Source organism: Bombus pascuorum, chromosome 1 (assembly GCF_905332965.1).
Source record: "Bombus pascuorum chromosome 1, iyBomPasc1.1, whole genome shotgun sequence".
Classification (NCBI taxonomy): Eukaryota; Metazoa; Arthropoda; class Insecta; order Hymenoptera; family Apidae; genus Bombus; species Bombus pascuorum.
In genome coordinates this window covers 7,974,041-7,989,204 of record NC_083488.1, presented here as the reverse complement: position 1 = coordinate 7,989,204, position 15,164 = coordinate 7,974,041, and the positions used below count along the sequence as shown (strand labels likewise).

Here is a 15,164-nt window from a genome sequence, read left to right as displayed (position 1 = left end):
TTCGAGAGAGCATTGTTTCACCGGGCTGGCAGCATTTGCCTAAAGTAGCTAGTAGATTTGCAGTTCAAGCCGAATTCGTGCTCTTCGTCGCGATTGTCCTTTTCAAACGGGATTCACTGCGAGACTTTTGTGTTTGAAAGTTGTTTGGAGTCGATCATACGCGATACCAAGAAGAATACTTCTGAAGAAGAATGAATTGATATGGAGAAGGAAGTTTCTTTAAGCACTGGGCGATTGAAAGTATAATAAGTTATAGAATGGTCGCGGATTTGGAGAAGTGGTTTTATATTCGTTTCTATTAAATGTTCTTTAACGCGTTGAATGCAGCATGGGTCATCGGTGGTGCACGTTGGACTTTCTATTTAGTCCATTGTAGTTATTCCGTGTGAAACAAATCTTGATAATGATTCGGAATATAATCATAGGCGATGCATAATTATCACATACATTACGATTATAGTACCGTGGCCATCGATGGCCCACGTGGTTTGAACGAAAGATCACACGAAAATGGTTCGACATTCAACGTTTTACATTGAAGTACTTATTGCTAGCACTGCGCGTTATTCGAACTCGACTCTAGGATATCTGTTATGAAATTGGAAGCATTTTTTTTTTAAATATCAAGAAACACGACCAGTCATGACGCGTAGAATACTGAATACTCGAGCATTGTGAAGATCCGACGAAGAAAACGAGTAAGAGGAAATTCGTCCCCGTATCATTTTGCTTAGAAATAAAAGAAAAGTTCCATCGCGGAAACCGCGGAATAGACATAAGAAGAAAGAGATCTTGGGACGGTGTCTTTTTCGCAACAAATCGAAGTGTCGGTGAGCGGCTGCGGATGGCACGCTGACATCTGACCTTCTCTCCTTTTTTTTCACCACCCCCGCCATCCTCGACGTTTCTTCCTTTACCCTTTCGCCGGCTGTTTCAAGCCAGAACAATACGACTGAATTATAGAGGCGCACACGGCGTCAAGTGGGTATCGGCTCGAGGTCAAGAGTCTACGAGGAATGGAGGCCGAACGGCATTTAGAGGTTTGCATTCCGAAGATGGATTTTGATATTTGACCCTCTCCACTTGGAATTCTGATCGAACGAGTCGACTTCACCCACGAAATCACCCTCTGCGCGACACACTGCGAATATTTTCAACTTCCTTTTGCTGGACATATTCATACACCGAAGCGCTTAAAAAATTGAACGTTTCATGGTGTTTACCTTTCTTAAGGGTTCTCTCCAATTCAGACTTGTTTCTAAAGAATCCAATCTTTTTCTGTTAGTCAAAGACTTTCTGTTTCAGAAGAATATCATAATATAATAAAATATTATTTGAAATTGCTTTCCACGTTTCCAAACCTAATTTTGTTAATACCTTGACTACTGCGGCGGTTACTGGGGCTCTGCGATACCACAGTTAATTAAAATATTCAAATTAAACGAACAGTCATGACTGTACAATACCCGGTATTTTTAATATTACCAAAGTAACATAAAGTATGTACTAAATGCTTTACAAATCGCTTAATTCTAGTTTTAGCAAAATTGAAGATTTCAACGCGCACATTATATTGTACAACACGTGAAATAAACTACGATAAAGACATACAATTTGATGAGCAATCGTGTTAAAACGTTCCATTTAAGGGGCCTTTGTACGCCAAAATTCGTACGCTCGTTATTTACCAACGAAAGCCTAGGAAATGTACAATAAAGCTATAAAGCGTTAATATACCTTTTAAGAAGCAAAGGATTTAAACAATTCGAAGGAAGCCTTTTCATCTAGAAATGAGAAGAATAGAGGGGTTTCTTGTTTCACCTCGTCACGTGGAACGGGACACGGCGACGAATTTAATATCCTTTATTGGCTTTACTTTTCTCTCGAATCGTCCGCGCACCAACGAAATTTATCGATACACTTTCACGGTGCCCTCAGTTCGTGGTTCTTATATTAAACTCGCGGAAGCTCGGACGAACTTTTCCCGCTACTAAATCGCGGCGAACGATGGACCATGCATCACTGTGAAATTTAAGATCAACGTTCCTCCATCAATTCATTTCGCGTTAAGATTGTACATTCTGATGAACTTGTATCTACGATTTACAATTATTGTAAATTTCTGACTCGTAAATATTATTGTAGTAACTGTGGGTCAGCTGTGTAACTGATGCACGACTGCGGCATTTTATACAAATTCTATTATGAGATATTATGTTTGAGAATATAATTGAAAACCTGGAATCTCGGTAGAAAATTGTTTTTCCCATCAAAGTGTTACAGAGAGCACTTTGGACATTTTATATATTTCTTTACATCTTCAGCATATTCTGCGCAATTTTACTTTCAGATTCTACTATTAATGCATAAAAATCCGCAGTCTAATCATCGCTTCTTCGTATTCCCACCTTCCTTTCTACGATTAAACCAGCGAGTGGAGCGCGTGAAAATAATTAAATACCTTGAACAACTAGGAGAGAAAACAGGGAAACAGGGAATAAAAGGATGTGTATAGCTTTAATAAACACTGCTCACCTTCTCGCCACTGTCGCTTGGCAGATAGAAGACCAACACCGTGAGAAACGAGATGCCCATACACGGTATTATAAGGTTGACAGTGTAAAACAGAGTCTTCCGTCTCATGGTGATGTTGAACGTGATGTCGAGGTAGGGCTCGTCGCAGCACGTGTAAAATTTTTCATTTCTGCAAATGAAACACTGGATGTGACCGTGTTTCTAAAGATACCTCGGGTTACCTCGCGGCGAATTGTTATCTTGAAATTGTTCTCTCAACATGTACGCCATTTTGTTCTGCTACGAACGGCTGGATACGTCCGTAGAAATTTTCTCAGCCTGATTATACTTTCGTTTCGATTGGTGTTTTGCCAGAGGATTGCCAGTTTCTCGAGAATTGGCTCGAATTGGAGGAGTACTTGGAAAAGAGGTCTTAGGGGCTTAGGGGAGCGTTTAGGACGATTCCTAGGGGATGTCTTACCTCACGGCTGGGACTTCGAGGATATCCCACTCGACGGAAGTGTAAAACTCCGACAGATCGACGCCGATATCTACGACGTTGCTGCCACGGATCTCGTCGATGTGCCGTAGATCGACCTGCGAAAGTTTCGATAAAACGTGTGTACTTGGAGGAAATTATTTATTGATGTTAGAGAGCGATAAAGCGTTTCAAATATTTGTATTTGGCTATTGTACTATTTTAAACTTCATTAAGGAACCAACATCGCATTTTTAGAGCAATATTTCATTTCTGAAATTCTGATTCTCTTTTAGTTAAGCGATAACGTGTTTACATGCACTTTATTGAATAATTCACACGAATGATACATTTTAATTAATAATTTTACTGAATAACTTTACCGATTATTTTACTGCTTGGTCCTTAATGATTAATTAATTGTTGATTAATTCCCTTTGTAAGTGCGAGAATTTTTTCATTTGTTATAGAAGAACTGTGATACAAAATCTTGACGCGAAAAGTTTTATTGAATATTCGACGAATGTGGAACGAGGTATTTATACAATTTCCCATTAATTTTATTTAAAATATATTTTTCCATCTTTTAATCCGATCGTTGTTTCATAGAAGATTTACCAGTAAAACGATATAATTCCGTGAAAACAGAACGTATCAGTTAGGTTAATAGAGGAAACGCGAGGCATTACGGTAGATAGGTTTGATCCACTTGAGGGATGGAATACCATTCGATGTTCCTGATATTTACGTCCATTTCTGCCCGTTAAGTTGGAGTTAACGAGATTCCCCGGCGCAACCGCGCCGGAATTCTCGATTATTACTTCGAGACAACGATTCGAGGTGAAACATTGGGACACTGCACGATATGATGCTTTAAAATCGCCACTCGACACAGAAACTTCAGCCAAAGTCTCCGCGTGTGTGTGTGTCCTTTAGAAGAATATACAATACCAATCTCTCGTAAAGAAATTAGCAAACCTTTTAAAAAAGGACCACGAGAAATATTAGTTAAAAATTCCTTTCGATCTGTTTAGCGATCGTCGACCGTCCTCGACGCTTTTTAAAGCAATTCTTCTAAAAAAATAATTTCTATTTTTTTTCATATCTTTTAGAATCATCCTAACAATAGTAGGATATCATAAATTGTATTTTGTTAACAATTCTCTCATCTAATTTTTCAACATGCATTACTTAGAAAACTTTTGAATACTAATCGTTGGAAAATCCCTAATTGGATAGGGCGAAAATTTTCAAGTTCTTTTTCCTACAAAATTACATTCTGTCCATCTCATGTTGTTTAGGATCTTCGTAATGATAATAGAAACGTTGACATATCTGTTTTATAATTGTTATCGTAATATTGCTTGACAGGTTTCCGAATATTAATTACTGGAAAATCTCCAATTGGATCGAATGAAAATGGCGACCAGCTATAAACGCTAATAGAAGGAAACATCTTGTTCGTCGACAGAAATTGACGATCCCAGAATTCACATACGATGCGGCGGATCGTTAAAAGCATCTCACGTAATCACCCCTTACGGAATGTCCATTTCGTATACCGTATATAAAGCTGATCGATCGGGGTATGTGTTTCTTATTAAATGAACTTGATGGATATCCCGTCGTCGCGTCTGATGACGCATGGACAACGTATCACACACATATGTATATGTATACACGATATGCATTATTCATCGACCGGTATAGATACTTTACGCGATACTACTCGTGCTGCATGCACGACAATCGTCTGGGAATAATGACGCGAAACGATCTCGTCCTGCCCACTTGTAGCTTCGTTATATGTAAATTCTTCTTTCGTTCGACGATCCCGTAATTCTTTATAACATCGTGAGTATTGGTCAAAATTTTTCCTTTTTCTTTTTTTGGTTGATATCGAAGGAAAATTTCGCAGGATAACGAAGGTCTATCAATACTAAAATTATCAGAACGATCAAATGGACGTATTCATGATTTTTATAGAAATTTTACAGGTTCATAACGATGTGCCTTTGGGATTTGCTTCTTCCTACACTTAGTATTTCCTCTTGATTCTTCGCTTCCCCTTTCATCTTAATTTTCTTGCTGCAAATTTTACACCCTAGTCGTTGGTAATTTGATTCGCTAATTATTCTTTCACCAAGTAACTTTATTATAGTATTTTGAGAAAGATTTTAGTGTAGGATTGAAACAGAAAGTTTAAACAAAAAGTTAAAAAGTTTATCCTTTAAAATTTTGCAAGAAGCAAAATTTTAATACCGCACCGTCACGTCGTTTGTTTCGCTGATATCGATTAGGTGAAGAGAAATAGAGGAATCCGACGGATCGAGGAAGTAATCGACGTGGCCGGAAAAAGTGTGGCGGTACCGGGGTATAAATATACTCCGTGTATCGCGTAGACGAGATATTAATCATTGGAAATTTATGTACGTTTCATTCGGCGTACATCCGCGATGATGGCGTACCGTCCTCATGCATAGTGATAAGTTGGACCAAGCTGTTCGTACGAGGCGCGCAATAACATGCAAATAAACAAATTCGCAGCGTCGCTTTGTGCAACTGACTCACGCGTTAATTACACTTTCTTAATCTAATTTCCGGTTACGCACTGTTCTCAGCTACGCCGATGCGTTCTGGTTGCTTCTACGAGCGAATCACGTTACGTTTCACGGTTGTTAAATCTCTCTTCGCCTGCTTTTTCTTTTCTTTCTCTTTTCTAATTTAAAATTCTATAACAAGGGTGGTTAGCATAAAATAGTGTTCTTGCGAGTGAATTGAATGTTCTCGAAAATTATACAACATTAACGCAATTGCATCGTGCAAGATGTCAAATTTTACTGAACACGGGTGTTTCTCAAAATCGAAGCAAGGAGGACTTTGATTAAAACTGAACGGAGATCTGTCGTTGAATCTTCCTTACGATATATGATAACGTTAATACATTCTTAGCCTGTAGAATGAATTTATAATTGTACAATTTTTGTACAGTATCAATTGTTTCTTTGAACCAATAATGCTCTTTTAGTCCTTTGAGATATAATTACAATTTGTCCACACATAAGTTGTACTAAAACAATTTTTTAAAATCGACTGAAAAATTTCATCGCTCGTAATTGCAATTCTTAGCATAATTTTATCACAAGTTTCCCTCTTATCTTTCTTGAAAATTTCTAACACCCTTTTGAACACGTCTTGAATGAAGATGACCTCTTCTTGATAATGAGTAAAATGCTATGAGAAAGTTGAAGACGATCGTTACCTGGAAGCCATCGTAAGTCCACGAGCCGAACTTCATGACGCACGTCTGCTCGTCGAACGGGAAGTATTCTACGTCGATCTCGCAGGAAGACTTGTATATGGCCGGTGGCTTCCATTCGACCCTTCCAGTGTAATTTAACGTCGCCTTCGTTGCCAGCGTCACCTCGAAATTACCGTCGGCACTGTTCAAATCAAATAGATCAACCATTATAATTAATTGTAAATCGATAAAATTGTCCTTTGATTTTCAAAATTTTCAAAGATAATACTTTCGTCGATTGTTTGGAAATTAAGTGGGGTTTAATTAATAACGGAATTTTTAATTAATATACGTAAAATATTTTTGTTTGTCCCGTTGTATTTTTTTAACGTTAAAAGAGAAGTATATATATATGTTATATCGTTAATGAAAGTTTCAATTAACAATGGAATTTTTACTTAATTTCTGGCGATGAAGAACTTTTATTCTCATAATATACGAAATCTTACTTTTTTATTTCCAACTTGTCAAATACGAGAGATCTTATTTCTTATCTCTAAATTAATAAATGTGCCAAATTTTTGTTTATTCTTGAATCGTGGTAAATTAGCGAAATTTTATGTTATATTATTTAATATCGGACGTTTGTTGAATATTAGCCAATGAAGTAGCAAGAAATACGAGTAGAATTTCATAGGGCAGAGGATAAATCGAGTTTGCTCCGTTATGAAAATTCCAAAACTAGGAGATTACTCGTGGCAGTTCGCCAAGTAATTCTAGATGGTCTTTTATGTCTTATGCTCTTTACAAAGTTAGATCCATTAAGGAGTAGCACTAGATATTAACGTGATTTGCTTGGTGACGAAAAGAAGTCCTTACTTGTTATACAAAACTATATCGGGCCTCCATATATGATCGGATGGCACGTGCAACATCTCCACCCCACCATATTCCTTTGGATCCCACTTTAACTTGTAATCGTACCATGACTGCAACAAGACACATTTCAATGATTTTCTAAAAATAATGTACCTACTATCAGGGAAAGTATGTTTGAAATAATTATTAAAGAAATCTGATAAAAAATCCTAAAGTACTCGACGAAAGAAATACTAAGTATACTTAATTCATATAAATTTACAAATCAATACTTTCCATGTAATACGAGTATATCATTTCGTATTCCTTTTGATAACAATGAAAACAATGAAACGAATCAACCAGTGAAGAATTTCAGAGTACGTATTAGCGTAGCAAATGGAAAATATCTTCTAACACTTCAGCTTTTGTAAAATACGAAATAGAGTTTTCTGCCTTACTATGATTTCTCATCGACAATAATCCCTCCCCATGAGAAATGATATTTTTTCTTACTTTTTTTTAATCGACATATGCATACGTATGTATTTACAAATGGCGTTCTTTATTTATCATTTAACATATTATCACGATGCACGCTCTTATCAATCACGCCTAGAAAAAGACTACTCACCGACAGGATTAATAATTATAAGTTTCATGTAAATACATTGATCAATCGTAGAGTCACGAGCCTTTCTTTTTCCTCTCGATGAATACCATATACTATTAGTGTTGGATTATTATTTTGTAACACCCCGCATATGTATAGAGTTGAATAAAATTCAACGAGAAAGGAAAGAAAGAAAAAGGAAAGGAAAGAAAGCCCTGATGAAATTAAGCGCAACGCCGGGCTAAAAATATTCGAGGGGCAAATTATGAAGCAGAGGGTGGAAGCATGCCCCAGAATTGTATTTTCCGTATCGTTCGTGTGTGCGATTATCGCGCGGCCGTTTGTTCTTTTCAGCTTTTTCCACGACGGATTGTTTCCGTGAAACTCGGCCTGCCACGAGCAGCAGGCTTACTTTGTTCGCGACGTTGAACAGTTTTGACGTCTGTCAGCCTCTCCGTCGGATCAGATCCCGGGTGAAATTAATTAAAACGAAAGGAACGATGAAACACGCCGCTGATGGGATATATGCCGGGCAAAATGCCCAGGATTACACGTGTATGCCTTGTGTATGCCACTGTTTTGGATATCTCGGGGAGAACGTGACAGAATAAAAAAAATAGTGGTATGCAAAGCTTAAAAAACGAACGACAAACGAATATCAAAATGATAAATATCAAAGTTATAAATGTTACTGTAAGTAATCGAGAGGTTGAAAGGAAAAACGATACTAACGATGATATCTTTAATTTTCTCATTTTCCGTCTAATTGTATTTTTCTAAAGTCAAGAGATATCTCAAGTTCGAACAAAACGTAAAAAGATATAATTTTGTCTTCAGCATATTCTTATGAAACTCTTTTCGTTCGATAAAATGAAAGCAAGATTAAAATAGAAAAATTTGAATTTTATAAAAGTTGAACTGTTATAAAGGAACGTGTATGCCAAGGAACTTTAAAACACATCGTTAGACACTGGTGGACTTCTATGTACTTACGAGAAAGTTAAGTGCGTCAAAATGCACATAATATGCAAAGATATTAAAAGTATCCCAAGTATAGCACTTATTGTAACATCCTACGGCTGGAACAAATTCCTTTAATTGTGTTTATAAAATTAAGAATTTGCATAAATATCGCCCGTATACATATTACTGAACACACTCATGAAAATTTCAGAGATTTTTCCACCGAATCCCTCGAGTTCAACAAATGAAATTCTTTTTCGATCGATCCACACGAATAATGTTATACGACTCGACTTATTTCTCGCAGGTGGAAATGTTTTCAACGTTTGAAACGTCTCGTATATTTTTGCGTCGGAGAGAAAAAGTATAATGAGAGAACGATAGGAAAGTAAAAAGTGATTGTATAGAACTGTACGTCAGGCTAATTGACAGAGGGGATCGCAGAGAGCATGCGACAGAATGTTAATTAACGCGAAGCAAGGGAGGTCTTTTCTGGATATCTCATTTATGAGAGAAAAACAGTTGGAAAAGGAAAAACAAAACGAACCGATGAAAAATAGCAGATAGTTCATTTACCGACGAATTTGAAAAAATATTCGACAAAGTTATTCTACTTTATACATTCTTCCAATTTTTTTAAATAATTAAACGATTGAATAATGAAACAGATAAATGATCGTGTGGTTTCTCGATAGAAAAGAAATCCAATAAAATTAGCGAAGAATGGCGGCAGAGAACGAAACTGTGTTTAACCAATGTCTGATCAGTGATCACTGAACTATATGTCTGACCTATATTATTTGATACCACTTAATTCCTCAAGCTACACATTCTACAACGTTTCCTAGACAGAATGTTAAATCTTTTCAGCTTGTCTATTCTCCGTAAGTTACCTAAGCCTCTAAATGCTTGTGTCATATGGGGAAACATCATATGTATAGACATTATCGACAAATAAATACTCCATTCTATCCCAGTGCTATTTCTCTTGATACGTATCTCTTCTTGGCCATTTAATGACGATCCATAAGCTGTTAAAGCAAATACAGTCGATTCTGACGCTGGAGATTACGATCTAACAAAAAATGATCATACTTTTTGTCGTTGATGAATGCACATAATACGCAAAAATATAGAAAATACCCAAAGTACATTACCCTTTACGATACTTCACAGGTAAAACAATTTTCTATCTAAGTTTCAATTTGTACATTATATTTAGAAATATTCGGATTTGCGTAAATATCAGTCAAATAGAAAATACAGAATCTCATAGTGACTAGAATCATGAAAGATTTGGTAAAGATAAAATGCTCGAAGATGCAAGCCGTCGAGTATAAATTTCACGGACGTAATTCCCATGGTAATACTCGAAGTACCTTTACGCTAGAATTTCAAGCTCTTACCGATTAAATCGATGGTGGAAACAGCGGTTCGAAGGTCAACTGATAGGCAAACAAACGAAATTCGACGGAAGCCTCTCCCTTTTCGTTCGAGCGTTTGTTACACGTGGCCGAAGCTCCATTAATATATGCGGGAGCACAGAGTCCCAGCGAACCATCAATATTTGATCTGATTATATATCGGTTCTCGTCTTTATGTACTTACGGTCGTTACCTGGTGACGCTGTCTAACAGATTAATGGCCCGCAAGTACCGCGTATCCCATCAGCCGCGATCGAATACGATTTATCGAGGCGATCGCGGATTCAATTAAGAGAAATTGAGCGTCAAAAATGGACGAGCGTGAAAGCCAAGGCAAACACCATGGATCGATTTCACGTTTTGTATTATAAAATTGCCGATCAAACGATAACATTTGTCTTCTGATTACTTTTGTTATTTTCAATATTTTCCACGTTTTATCGTCAGTATTTTGTGGCTTGATTTAACTACATAACGCTTATGTTCGTATGATACACGGATAACGTATTTTTTCTACTAACACATCTTCAATACATCTGTTTAATGAAAGATCATATTTTCATATTGACGAAGGCAATGGTTTCTTTTACTTTTGTATCTCGTGTTTATTTCGTATTTATTGTACTGAAAACATAAAATATAGTGTTAGAATTACAAAATAAAAAAACATACATTATTATATAGCTAAGAAACAACTGCAAGAACAATAGGACAATTTCTAGAAATTTAATTACTTTATAGTAACGAAATAATCATTGTAGAACGGACCACCTTTTAGAAATTATTCTTTTTAATCACCTAAATTCTTCTTTTCAATCGTCTGTAACAATTATCTTTTCGCTGTTCGCTTGTAACTTCTCTGCTATCGCTAATTTCGTGTAAGATAACGATAAAAAAAGGTAGAAGAAGGAGGAGGGATGAAATGGATGCACGGAAACGGATGCGAATCTGTCTTACGTAATCTACCGTTTGAAAGTGGGTTGCACGGTTCACCGGACTTATTTTGCGACTCTCGAGTAGAAGCTTCTGGCTGATTTTCGTTTTACCGACTATCCGCACATATTCGTGTGCCCGTTTATATATTCGCGCAAAACAATGCCCGCTGCTGCGACTGGAAATGAAACTTATGCAACCGGAACCAAGTACACTCCACGCTTTTTCAGACAGAATTTAGTTAAAGGCAAAACGTGTTATAAGATGTATCAAGTATAAAAGATCATTTCCTCTCTCTCATGCATGTAATGTGTACACGTACCTGTTCGACCCAGAGGTTCGTCGTCATGATTTGATTTTTGAGATTCTGCAAAGAAGCAAGAAGAATGATCCTCTTTTTTTTGTTTCAAGTTTTTAAGTAGTATTGTATAATGTCTAATGACAACGGTACACGTTTAAGAAGCACAAGGAATAATTCTCTTTTTCTCAAGTTTCTATCAGTTTCTATCAGAAATGGAAATAGTATTTGATAACAGCGATGTTTAATATAAACTGTAAAACATTTAACGCACAAGGAATAACGCCTCTCTTTTCTTTCAAAGTTTCTTAGCGTTTTTTGAAAAATAATGTTATCTGACAACAGTAATGTTTAATGAAAACAGTGTAATATCTAAATAAAAATGTAATATCTGGGAAACGATAATATTTTCCGTTCATCTTTGTAATGAAATGTATATTTTTATAAGTATACCGATCGCTTATGTCTTTGAACCTAATTAAATGTTTCCTATTTCTCAACTATGTGAAAGGTGGACTTATCGCGTTTACTTCGTGTTACCTTCGTTTGCCAATTAATTTAAGGTGAAACTTACAACATCGATCAACTGCGAGAGTTTGAGCTTGATTTTAACGGTGAGGGCGTCTGTGACGTTGACCACTGGACGAACCAGCTTGTTGTAATTCGACAGGAGGTCGTCGTACAATCGTTTCGCGTCTGGATTTCCTGAGCATCCTGAAACAAAATCGAGAAAAGGAATAAAAAATGACAGACAAATTGCAGACCAACCTGATCGATATATTGGAAAATCATTGGCAACTCGAGTTCCAAACGATTTTCGATAAAAGGCTAGGGGTGGTTTAACGCTTTTTTGTAGAGAATGGCCGATTTATCTCTCACGCAGAAAGGCAAACAGACTACAATTTGGCTTTCGAACGGGCTGATACGAACAGTTCGATCGAGCAGTGGAAAGGGGATGAACAATTTTGACCGCTTAATACGCGAAAGCCACGCAATTCTACTGGATGTTCCTGTTATTTTCGCGTCTTTCGAGGCTGTGATTTAAAACGTTTCGGTATTTAATCGCGGAAGATCGGTGCGTGGAATTTTATATCGATGCCGAAATCTCTGTTTAGGTAATTTGCATTCGCAATGCAAGTATCGATAATCGACCTTCACAATACTATTCTGATTTCTTTATTGTAATAAAGAAGCTTTTAATGAAACAGTCATTTCTTTATTGTGCCATTTATTTTTCTATGATAATTACGGAAAAATTTGAAAGAATATTCCCGATATCGGCATTATTTATTTAAATATCATCGTCTGTGGTAAGACAAAGAAATAAATATTCAAGATATTTCTACTGATCCAGGGAATACAGAATATACCGACAAACATTTGATAAACAGACTTTTTATTCACGTTGGATCCCGCCGTATCAAGTTTTGGGAAAACTGCACGTTACATGCATTTGTTGATATTTGTCCCGATTCTACATTCAAACGCCGCACTGTGCAATGTAATTAATATTCGAACACAACGATAGCGTCGAGGATACAGAGGATTCTGTAGGATCACGCATTTATTCCATACGTTAAACGCGATCCTTGCAACTGATTATAATTACGACCGATTAAGCCACAGGATAAAACGGACGCCAGCGGCGATTTCGTTAGCGATCTTTGTTCAATGATACCATTAATTTTGTAATAGATTTCGCTGGCGGGTTTCTCCCTCTCTCCACTGTACGTGTTATTTATCGTTTCCGAACATAATATTACCGATGTTTTACGAGTTCCCTGGAGCGATACCAGGATAGTTCATAATACACGTCAACGGTATACGGACCAGCTCTGGCTACAATTTCGGTTTTGAAGCGGTGCCAGAATATTTACGGTACACCTTGCACGCGTTTGACGATCTTTGTGATTCGTGATGCATTGTTTTACAATATTCCACGAACCGGTGTTCCACCGACAAGACGTTGTTTTTTCGTTTTATTTTAAAATAAAATTTCGTTTTGGACGTTGCTCTTTTAATTTGTAATTAAAATCCTTTTAATCCCTTAAGGTCCAAGTCTGCAATATTAGCAGATTAATCCGCGATGTTAGTAGCTGGATTTTATGAGTTTAACCATTAAATATAGACGTCCGTATCTTTGCTATTATCACAGAGATATAGTCTTTCAGGTTATTTAATAATTTCATTTATTAAATCGCTGTATTATAAAAGGCTAAAATTCTTTAGGAAATCGCGAATGACGAAATAAAAATATAACTTTCATTTCGGAAAAGATCTTTCGACAAAATTTCATGGATAAAAGATTAAACAAAGGCGAGTTTTCCTATAATTTAGCTCTTAAAGGGCTCAAAGATAAAGAAATATGAAATTTCTCCGAAAATATCGTACATATATATATACTACAGTTGAAGACGAGCGGAAGGTTGAACTGGTTTGCAGAGAAAAATTCGCTCGTGATATCTATAAGCGTATTCGTGGAAATATCTCTGATAAGCGAGAAATGTGTTGCGAAATCTGAAAGATGCCTGGAAGGAATCGCAGACAGGTTGGAAGGAAATGTGAGAAAAGTTGATACGATATCTCGAAGAAATCGATCAGAAATCATCTACGCATCGTGCAGCGCAACGAAATAAATTCGAACGATTAATCTGTGTCACATACGTAACAGATATCGCGCGTCGTTCGTATAAAGGACTGTTTCATTTTCAGCAATTATTTTTTACACAAACGGATAATCCTCTTCCCCGAGTAATATAAGATCGAAGAATTTTGCGTCTTATGTCGAATTGGACGTTTAATAGGGATTATAGATAAAATTTCATCCTACACGAATTTTATTCATACTATTTTTCAATATTGCGCTACTATATATAATACTATCGCAATATTATTTGCAACCACTGCAGACAACGGCTTTTCGTTTAATATCGGATAATAATAACCCAACCCAATCTAAAGTAATAGTAAACATTTAATTGTATTTGTCAGATTTTATCGATTTTCTAAATATAATAGCAAATATACTGAGGTGAAATTTCAACCATGATACAATGATTAATGTGATAACGTGATTAATCAACAGCTTTTAAGGGCTAAAATAGCATTGCAAACTCGGCGAAGTCGTGTACGGTGTATTCGTAAATAATATATTCACGATGACGTTTCCATTTGAACGAAATCACGAGTTTCGACCGTCACGTAATACGTTGGATCAGAGATGTAATGATAACCTGTAGCACGAACAGATGGCCATCGATTCGATCGCAATCTTTCGTGAGTAATCGGTTAACTAGCCGGAAATTACGTGCGCCTCGAACGTGCCCGACTTGGTTTTCGAGGAAGCGGATGCAAGCTGCATGAATCGCGGGCCTGCGTCGGACTTACACAAACGAATTCAACGTTTCAATCGTCCGTCTGTTTTAAAAGCTCGCGACAAACAAAACTACTCCAACGTCGGAATATTCTTACCACTCTTTACCTACGATAAAACGATACGATAGTAAAAGAAATCTCCATTTTTGTTGCTCGAAAGATAATTAAAATTGTAATATGGTAGTAATTAAATATGTAGTAATTTAAATATCGAAGACTCTGACGCCAGATAATGTTTTCCCTACTTTTAAAGCATCCTGGTATAATTAAATAATAATTTCAACGTTGAAAACTTTAACGCTAGATAATACTTTCGTTAGTTTTAAAGCTTCATCGATAGCGGGACGAGTGAAATCTGCTTTTTACAATCTTTTCGACGAGTCTTTCGGACATGAACGACGTGGAAACGGAGCGAAGAAGCATTCGTTATCGACAGCGCGACGATTAATAAAAATTTGTTCTGTCCC

General features: G+C 36.6%; 1 protein-coding gene across 4 annotated transcripts in view; it reads right to left on the bottom strand.

Moving 5' to 3' along the window:
• The window catches only part of LOC132916378 (acetylcholine receptor subunit alpha-like), a 104,826-nt gene that overhangs the window by 6,073 nt on the left and 83,589 nt on the right, over positions 1-15,164 (bottom strand). For all 4 annotated transcript variants that reach the window (XM_060976332.1, XM_060976314.1, XM_060976303.1 and 1 more), the window contains 6 exons: positions 11,897-12,036; positions 11,347-11,391; positions 7,113-7,222; positions 6,255-6,435; positions 2,996-3,111; positions 2,536-2,704 (listed from right to left, as the gene is read on the bottom strand). In XM_060976332.1, the coding sequence (XP_060832315.1) occupies positions 2,536-2,704; positions 2,996-3,111; positions 6,255-6,435; positions 7,113-7,222; positions 11,347-11,391; positions 11,897-12,036 (761 nt within the window). The remainder of the gene's footprint in view (positions 1-2,535; positions 2,705-2,995; positions 3,112-6,254; positions 6,436-7,112; positions 7,223-11,346; positions 11,392-11,896; positions 12,037-15,164) is intronic.